Raw genomic sequence first — 9,782 nt, forward strand, 5'->3', positions numbered from 1 at the left:
AGCACTGTGGGTGCACTTTGCACACGTGCAGTACTTTTCCTAGCGAGGCAGCAGGTAGGTGTGAGGCATTCAGAGAGTTATGCAGGAAGGGCTCTCAGCTTAACCGTGGGCTGAATTCAGGACGGTGAAAAGGGGAAGGCATATGGATGAATGAGCACGATCATGCTGACAAAGCGTGGTGGGGGTGGAGCTATTGTCACCTGGCACGAGGATGTCACTGAGTGCATAGAGCCCAGTGTGACCTCCGTGATCGCATGTGATTCCCTATACAAGTGTTGTGGGGTCAAAGTTAAAAACGAGCTTTGTTACATTTCCAGAAATGTTGAAAAAAAATGAATGAGAAGACCATCGAGTTGTGGCTCCAAAAATATGTTTTATTGACCACAATAATATATTTGTGCTTTTGCAGAGAATTTCATATAGATAATGGTAAAAAATTGCTAATATAAATACATTTAAATATCATAAGAAATAACTTAACTGTAAAAAAAGAACTTTCCACTTGAGTAAAAAACAGTTGGCATTGGAAACACTGACTGAATGCATAGTATCTTGAATATTCATTAGATATTTAGCCCTTCCCTTTTAAAATAATTACAAAACAAAAGTAACGACAACATTAACAGTGTGAATAAAAAATGAAATTGCAAAAGTCCAGTGTTTCTACAAGTGCTCTGTTTCTGCAGAGAGACGCCAAGGCCATGGTCCTCTTAACAACAGTGCCTATTTTTGTTGCTATCCCTCTTTAAAGTCCCCACAAGGTGAAGTGCTCTGCCATACATGATTTTATCCTTCTGTACAGTGTGTCCATCTTCTGTTAAAAAGCACAGACGTCGGTTTCGGTCTCGTGACCGAACATAAAATGTGCCTCATCTCGCCTCGACTGCCATAGCCGAGAGTTTAACTCCACCAGCCCGGTGGAAATCCATCCTCTTTTGTATCCCATCTAGATGGCTGGGTCTGATCTTTTTTTCTTCTCGAAATGCCTTATTTTGTGGTCGTTAATCTTCTTTTTCCTCCATCAGGAATTTCCCCAGGGTAGTGTGTCCATCAGGGATTACACTACTCCTGTTCAGAGAGAGTACTTTGCAGGCCTTGCTGTTGGGGGGTGGGGGGGACCCTTCAGCGCTCTGGGAGGTTGATGATGGGCACCCACTGGTCCATGCAACGGCTCTCCCTGCAGAAGCGGTTCACTTTGCTCAGGGCTGGGTCTTTCCAGGACGAGGAGTGTGGGCTCTGCAAAGACAAGAGAAAAAGAGAGAATGAGTCAATAGTGGCACAAGGATCCAAATGCCTGGTTTTATGACCTGTAGGCCTAACATGACAATGGAATAGATAGAAACCTGGGGGTTTCAAGACTATGAGCAATTAAGTTATTTGCCTAAATGAAAATCCCACAAGCAACAAGTCTAGATGTCAAGACTGAGTGGTGCGCTACAGGACTCAAGGAGTGAGTAATTACTGGGTGTGGGCATGTTCTGACAAGTTCAGAGCATGAGTGTCTCAAGTGCATCAGTAAAATAAAATAAACGTTGGAGACATTTTTAGCACCCTGGACTGTTTGAAAGTCACTTTGAAGTCTACATTTAACATATTCTAGTGTATATGAGTGGAAATGGATACTTACAGTGACCAGGACACAGTGCAGGTCCATGGGCTCACCCTCTTGTTTCCCTCCCCCTCCAAGGATCTCTGCCAGACGCCTGGTGTTGTTCACTCGCAGGATGTTGATGTCATTCTCACAGCAGAATGCCTGGATCAGGGTGAAGTGGATCTGAAGGGCCACGTCCTTTACATCCTCGTCATCCGTAGCCAGGATGCACAGAACCACATTATCTGGATCTCTGTTGACGAAAGTAACAGACAATTGGTTAGTAACGCAGTAATAGCGCATGAATATAATTTTTTTTTTTAACTAGGCAAGTCAGTTAAGAACAAATTTTTATTTACAATGATGGCCTACCGGGGAACAGTGGGTTAACTGCCTTGTTCAGGGGCAGAATGGCAGATTTTTTACCTTGTCAGCTCGGGGATTCAATCCAGCAATCTTTTGGTTACTGGCCCAATGCTCTAACCACTAGACTACCTGCCCCCAAATTGCAGACATTCTAAAACAGGCATGCATAGACAAAAACTACATCATTGCAACTTTAATTGATTTTAATGAAGCGGAGCCTACTTACACATTCAATGATTTAGCTGCTTCATAGACCCCTACTGTTATGCATCCTTGGGGTAATGCTGATGAGAGAACCTCTTCCAAGGCTTTTGTCACTGTATCCATCCTACAACAGCGAAAGTAACGAATTGTTAGAACTAACATCAAATTCACATCAACTTTCACATATTCATGGCCAAAGCTCAACTTCTTGAAAAGGAGGCCATGCCAGGGCTAATCTATCAGCCTGGTAAATTACAGCCAAAAGCGCCGGATTTGGTATACTAGCGTTAGCTAGCTAGCTACTGTAGGTAGCTACTTACCTTGTGCTAGTTGCGAGTAAAAATGACTGATTTGCAAGTTGAAACTCTGAAATCGCGTTTGATTTTCGGTGCATGTCACTCAATAATTGACTTAATATTATTGTATGATGAGTACATTGATAGTCAAATACACTGAAGCATTTAGTTAATGTCAAAAGTGTGCTTCCCTAAAGTGTGCTTCCCAAATGACCTGACACCGGCATTACAGTAGGCTAAACTGCAGTGTCTCGTGAGCTAAACAGAAAAGCTGGCGTTAGCTAGCCACATATTCAAATACTGCATAAAGCTCAACCAAGCCAAGCTACTGTTACCTATCTAGTTAACAAAGTAAAATATCAAAGTTTAGGTAAAGTTAACTGTAGTTCAATATCTGAATAAAATTACATTGAAGTTTTGCGAATTATTTTTCGTAAATTGAATGCATGCATTGCTTGATGGCCAAGTTAAGTGACACTCACTAACAAATTGTCCTGACAACATTGGCAAATGCAAAAGCGCTTAAAAGTATAGTTTACCTTTCTGTAGAATATTCCCCACTTAGTTCTTCAAATGTCATCTTGCACATAAAATCCAAATAGAAACAATGATTTTGCTTGCTGATATATCACTTTTTGTGCTAGCGATTTTTTGACACTATACTCCGTTTATCGTTAGCTGTTGAAAATGAAGCAACTCATCTGCTCTACACGCAGATATTATTGGCAATCATTTGGGGTAATATCAAACATTTGCATACTTAAGATCATTGGCCACATGCTAATTTACCAAGACCGTTCTGAATAGGGAATGGCTGTAAAATGAGTAGCAACCACCGGTAGCAACAGTAATGAGATAATCTGATTGGAAGACGATTTTAGAGAGGCGTGGTCTGCCTCCAGCTGTTGCATGAACTGTATCGGAGGTGGTGTCAGCATGTTATGAAGCCAGTCAAAATGTGAAGGGTTATTTAGTTATTCAAGATAAACGAAAGTTAAAAAGTTAGCTTGATGCAAATGCTTTATTGCATTCCTATCTGTCAGTGTTTATTTGTGCATTTGGAAACTGAACACAAGACAGCATGACAGCAGCCTACTTGTGCTATATCTGGTCTGTGAACATTTGCTTCAGTAACCTACAGATGATATGCCCACATACACAAACACGTATAGTAAGTATTATCCAAAGGGTATGAAGAACATGACACACGATGAAAAGTAAGGAGCAGTATCAAGAGGCTACTCTGTATGCTAAACATCATAGGAGGACATGTGTCAAGAAGTCAAGTTCATCAACCAGAAGAAACAAATATTTTAGCAATTGTGTTATTGAAAATTGAAATTGTCTACATGCGAAGATGACCTGTATTTTGCTAGGAAAATTCTGCAAACTCACCTGTCATGAGAAAGAGCCGGGTGTGAAGATGTAGCAACGAGACGCAAACCGTTTCTGATTGGACAGTCGGCAGAGCTTGCGAAACCGCGACATCTGGAGGAGAGAGTAGCCTACAAAATATTTGCGCGAGACAGGTGAGTATCGTGTGAGGTTAATGCTACTACTACAATGCATGCAATCTATTATGCCAATTTTATCTGTTTCAAACCCTGCTCCTTTTCTTCTATATACTCATATTTACTCATTTGTATTTTTGTCATCTGAATTTGACAGCCTATTTGATGTCAATGCATACCTGGGTGAATGAGTTCAGGTGTTATCACATTTCATTTCATTGCCCCCAAGGAAGCTTCAATGGCTGAACAGCACTTGAGGCCAGGAGAGTTAAACCTTTCATGGTTTTCTATGGGACTTTAGTATCAACTGGTGTGCAAAGTAATATAATGAAAACAGGACTGCCAACATTTGAAGAAAGCTTGGAGGGAGATTTGCTATGTTTTAAAGCTAATTTATTGCAATTCTAGGTATTTTGACATGCCTTCAAAATTCAACAACTTACCATTAGATTTTTTGGGTGGTTTGACACTTTATTCAAACAGTAGTGAAATGAGAGAAACAGTGGGAAGGTTGGAAGCAGGGATTGATCCCTGTTCTCAGGTGGAAAGTTGTAAGCTGCACATGCAGGGGAGTGTCACCACTACACCAAGGCTCTGCACAGGACATTCTAATATTAATGGTTGATGGCAGTGGGCAATCAAATCATAGATTGCAGTCTGCTTGTTCATAGACTGCTTTCAAGGTAATGACACAAACATTTTGTTTTTTGTAATTTAGGTGAACTCTCTCTTTAAAATAGGGCTGAAAGAAAATCCTGCTTGTTCTTCAGGAAGGTTGACCACCCCTGAACTATGTTTGTTCTTGTTGTTATAACAATTAATTTCTCATAATCACCGTACCTTCAAGACAAATAGAATGAATATCAATATTCAGGTGGTTTATGCCTACTAGTTGAAGATCCTTGCCATCATTTTACGCTACATATTTATTTATTTATTTTATTTTATTTTACCGTTATTTTACCAGGTAAGTTGACTGAGAACACGTTCTCATTTGCAGCAACGACCTGGGGAATAGTTACAGGGGAGAGGAGGGGGATGAATGAGCCAATTGTAAACTGGGGATTATTAGGTGACCATGATGGTTTGAGGGCCAGATTGGAAATTTAGCCAGGACACCGGGGTTAACACCCCTACTCTTACGATAAGTGCCATGGGATCTTTAATGACCTCAGAGAGTCAGGACACCCGTTTAACATAGACAAAATATGACATGTTTATGAGCTGTCCCCGTACCATCTCTGCCTAGCATGTGGACAATACTAAAATGTTAACAATTATATTTGATTCCTGGAGCATTTAACATCCAATGCTTATATGTATGACTTATTCAGAACTGTCCATGAATGGCTACAAAAAAACATAACCTCAAATCATTCATTTCCGGACACAGGTAGGCATATCAGATTTCAAATATGCGGATTACACCGGCAAAATTGGGAAGAAGTGGAATAATACAATACATGTGGGTAATATCAGTAGTGTTCTTGCTATTTCAGTCCATTGTTACAAATAAGAATTGTTCCACTGATCAGACTAAATCAAGTAAATAGATTATAAAATGTCCTGTGGACAAGATGACAGAAATCTGCCCGTACACCCTAACCAAATTATTTATATATTTATTGTCTCCCCTCTAGATTCAAATGTACACTTTTGGGTTCACAATCTGTTTGACAAAATGATTGTCATAGTTACAAATCAGATCACCCTACCTAACTTCCTTGCTAAAACATAATGTAGGTCTTTCTGCCTGCTGCCTTTGCGTTGTCACAGCCTAAATGACAATCAACAAACGAGGAGTCTAATGCTAAATGTGGATAAAATCGACTTCAAAAGGCTGCATTCTGCAATAGGGACAGGAGTAACAGCAACCTCATTTTGTTGACAACATTGTACATAAAACAGTACTACGGTGCTGCTCTTCTTACTTCTTACGTTGCGTGCAAAATAAATGTACACATAGATGTTATTCAATCATTTCATCTAAACTGCCAGCGCGTGTTAACGAGAGTCTGCGTAGCCAGGCGCTAAAATAGAACTTGATTCTATTTTTGACCCATGATGCACTGCAAGTCCTGCCTCACCCATCTCCTCATTGATTTTTAGGAGCATATACCCACATGGGTGATTGAAATATGAACTGAGGTCCACACTCCAGTCCAGTCGGTAATGCACCTTAAAGTTGGTTGCCAACCGACATGTCAAGTCCACAGAAGACTACTACTACTTCCGTTTTTAACTATGCAAATCAGTTAAGAACACATTGTTTTTTTTTACAACAACAGCCTACTGGTGAACAGTGGGTTAACTGCCTTGTTCAGGGGCAGAATTACAGATTTTTACTTTGTCACCTCAGGGATGTGAGCCAGCATCCTTTCAGTTACTGGCCCAACACTCTAACCACTAGGCTCTTGCTGCCGGCTGCTGCTGCTGCTGGCTCTGCTGCTGCCGGCTCTGTTGCTGCCGGCTGCTGCTGGCTCTGCTGCTGCCGGCTCTGCTGCTGGCTCTGCTGCCGGCTCTGCTGCCGGCTCTGCTGCTGCCGGCTGCAGCTGGCTCTGCTGCTGGCTGCTAAAGGAGAAATAAAATAGGGTTCCCCTTTTATCTGTGGATTAAATGTCAGAGTAGAGAACACCCGATTTTGAGTGACGCAAAATGGGTCAAAATTCTACAAAGATCCAGAAAAAACGGACCTTGTGCATTTCAGGTAAAATAACAACCCAATGTTTGTATCTCAGGACAAATTATCTAGCAACGTGTCCATGAATGTTTCATGTGTTTCTACCAGTCCCCAAGTTAATATAGTTGGTTCAGAGTTCGTTTTGATATTTCAACCTGCTGTCTTGGATCGCCTGGTGTGGATGTACAAAATCAACATGCGCGCAATGGCGCACGAGGACGCACGCCCGTGCCCGGTCTAGACGGCAGGTTACTAAACTCAAGAGAACATTTTCTATTCATCGACAACTCTAGTCTTGAGGGGCGTTTCTTTAAAACACGCATCCAATCCCCTTGATCCTTTACATAACTAGACCAATCATATGCTTTAATGTGCCACGGTTCACAGTGCTGTGGCAAGACAGGACAATGATGGAGGTTCGTGATGTTCAATATCAGGCGAAGATGCTCCGATTTCAAAACTATTTGGAGCACAGTTGAAAAGTTAACGTGCTGACTATACAATGGACTAATTAGAAAAACAAAAGCAGTACTTTTCAATGTGTGAGGTATAAGACGTGTGCCTTGAGAGCGTGAGAAGAGGGTGAAAAGCGTGTGTCTCACGGACAATGCATGAGTTGGCAGCTCTGTGATAGTTTTGAGTTTTTGATTTAGTATTTAAATGTCTTGTCTTGTAGCGTCCTTTTTTATACACTAGAGGAAGCTAGAGCTTCATTGATCAGAGAGCAGCAGCATTAAACTCAGTCCCTGAAAACAACGTTGATCAAATCAAATTGTATTTGTCACATGTGCCGAATACAACAGGTGTAGACCTTGCAGCGAAATGCTTACTTACAACCCCTAACCAACAATGCAGTTAAAAAAATAAGAATAAGAAATAAAAGTAACAAATAATTGAAGAGCAGCAGTAAAATCACAATAGCGAGGGTATATACAGGGTGTACCGGTACAGAGTCAATGTGCGTGGGCACCGGTTAGTCGAGGTAATTGAGGTAATATGCACATGTTGATAGAATTATTAAAGTCTCTTGGACATAGGCTTGGGGGCTCCGGTACAGCTTGCGATGCGGTAGCAGAGAGAACAGTCTGTGACTAGGGTGGCTGGAGTCTTTGACAATTTTTAGGGCCTTCTTCTGACACCGCTTGGTATAGAGGTCCTGGATGGCAGGAAGCTTGGCCCCAGTGATGTACTGGGACGTACGCACTACCCTCTGTAGTGCCTTGCGGTCGGAGGTCGAGCCGTTGCCATACCAGGCAGTAATGCAACCAGTCAGGATACTGAGGACCCATGCCAAATCTTTTCAGTCTCCTGAGTGGGAATAGGTTTTGTCGTGCCCTCTTCACGACTGTCTTGGTGTGCTTGGACCATGTTATTTTGTTATTGATGTAGACACCAAGGAACTCTCAACCTCAGCCCCGTCGATGAGAATGGGGGCGTGCTCGGTCCTTCTTTTCCTGTAGTCTTGGTCGTTTGAAGCCATTCCTTTTTCTCAGAGAATATTCAGCTTTACCGCTTCTTGCCTACCTATACTTTCATTTACGTGGTAATTTGGTTACACATTTACACAATACTATTGTAATTTTTTATTATTAAAACAAATACATTATTTGGAAATGATGAAATCATTACCAGTAGACTGTGTAGGCGAATAGTACTATACCTATAAAAATATTTTTTATAATAAAACATTTTGTAATACCGTCACAATGGAAATGTGATATTTTCTATTGTTAAAATGAAAACCCTAGAGTCATGTATATACAGTATATTATGTATACTGTTGTGGGATATTGAGCAGCCCTTACTTTACATGGGAAATGCATACAATAAAAATATGAGAGTACGTCATATGAATGTAATTACTGAAGGGAACCCTTGCATGCTATATCAAACTAAAAGCTATTATGAGTCTAATGAACCTCAGGGAGTTTTTGTAATGGGCAAAAGCTCAAAGCTCCGCTCTAAGCAGGGAGCTGTAGGAGCTACAGTACCCTTGAGGGGCCAGCGGCCCCATTCTTACTTTAGTCTCTCCTCCAGCCCACAGCCTGGAACAAGGGCAAGGTAAAAACTGTGGCCTGGAGCCTACACCACTTTACACCAGAGAGAGGGAGAATAATATACTTCCACACAGGACCATCAGATGATAAATCACGCCATTGTACAGCACGACTACCACCACTTCTACCTTAACATGCATTATATTAGTGGTACAGATGTAGGATCGTCATTTGAGCCAGTTTGCTACAGCAGGAAAATAATCCTGCAGCAATAGGAAATGTGAATTATTATGTGGATTATAACTAATGGACATTTTTGTAGGGGTTGATATATTTTTAGTAAGGGAAAATCAAGTCTGAAATGTCAAAGTATAAATTACAAACATCAGAAGCCTTTTTAAACCTCTAATACACTACACGTTTTACAAGTCCTGTATTGCATTTAAGTTCGCCTGTCTCATGGTGATCAAATTAAGATCCTACATCTGTAGGTCCTGTATTGCAGGTAAGTTTGCCTTTCTCATGGTGATCAAATTAGTAGGCTAGCACTACTGAAAATGTTATGTAAGGGATATCATAGAAATAGAGACAATGATTTTACTAAATAAAAATAAAGACACTTCTTAAAACTTTTAGCTGAGGAATTGCATAGAAAGAAATGTAAAGGCAGATACAAAATATAAAAAAAAATATTTTTCAAATCTACAGTAGCTTGCACAAAACAAATGAAAGGTGACATGCTAAATGTATACTTTATGAGCACATTAATAAATATACCTACATAAAGATGAAAAAATATAATAACGATTCATTGAGGTCTTAATCAATAAAAATATAAGCTTGTATATTGTTGTATATATATGTGTCTAAAAACTACCTCAACATACGTTTATCAAGTATGGCATTAATGTACCCCCAACACCAAACAGATTAGGATTATTGCGACAAAACAAAGGTATTTTATGTGTTTTCAATAGCGGTGTCAGCACCTGATGTATTTATCATGTGTGTCCCCGAGACCTTTTCTCTTCAACTTTCACATCATGCTCAATGGAGTGAATGGAGTTACAGTGTTTAAAGTCATTTGATTATTGTTAAAACAGTAAGTGAGAGGAGGGGGTAAAACATAAAAGAATG

General features: G+C 40.5%; 1 protein-coding gene across 1 annotated transcript; it reads right to left on the reverse strand.

The window, feature by feature from the left end:
• Positions 1-368: 368 nt before the first annotated feature.
• On the reverse strand, positions 369-3,231 carry LOC129823829 (growth arrest and DNA damage-inducible protein GADD45 alpha-like). Its single transcript, XM_055882855.1, has 4 exons — positions 2,997-3,231; positions 2,184-2,285; positions 1,628-1,844; positions 369-1,236 (listed from the first exon to the last, which is right to left on the reverse strand). Exons 1-4 carry the CDS (start codon positions 3,044-3,046, stop codon positions 1,123-1,125), a joined length of 483 nt encoding a protein of 160 aa, XP_055738830.1. The 5' UTR covers positions 3,047-3,231; the 3' UTR covers positions 369-1,122.
• Positions 3,232-9,782: the final 6,551 nt, after the last annotated feature.

This window comes from Salvelinus fontinalis, chromosome 26 (genome assembly GCF_029448725.1).
Source record: "Salvelinus fontinalis isolate EN_2023a chromosome 26, ASM2944872v1, whole genome shotgun sequence".
Classification (NCBI taxonomy): domain Eukaryota; kingdom Metazoa; phylum Chordata; class Actinopteri; order Salmoniformes; family Salmonidae; genus Salvelinus; species Salvelinus fontinalis.

Coding starts and splice junctions, on each gene's coding strand:
- LOC129823829 (XM_055882855.1), bottom strand. CDS start 3,046: ATGTGCAAGATGACATTTGAAGAACTAAGTGGGGAATATTCTACAGAA. Junction 1,845..2,183: donor GCAGCTAAATCATTGAATGT/GTAAGTAGGCTC, acceptor TTTCGTCAACAG/AGATCCAGATAATGTGGTTC. Junction 1,237..1,627: donor TGCACTGTGTCCTGGTCACT/GTAAGTATCCAT, acceptor TTGTCTTTGCAG/AGCCCACACTCCTCGTCCTG.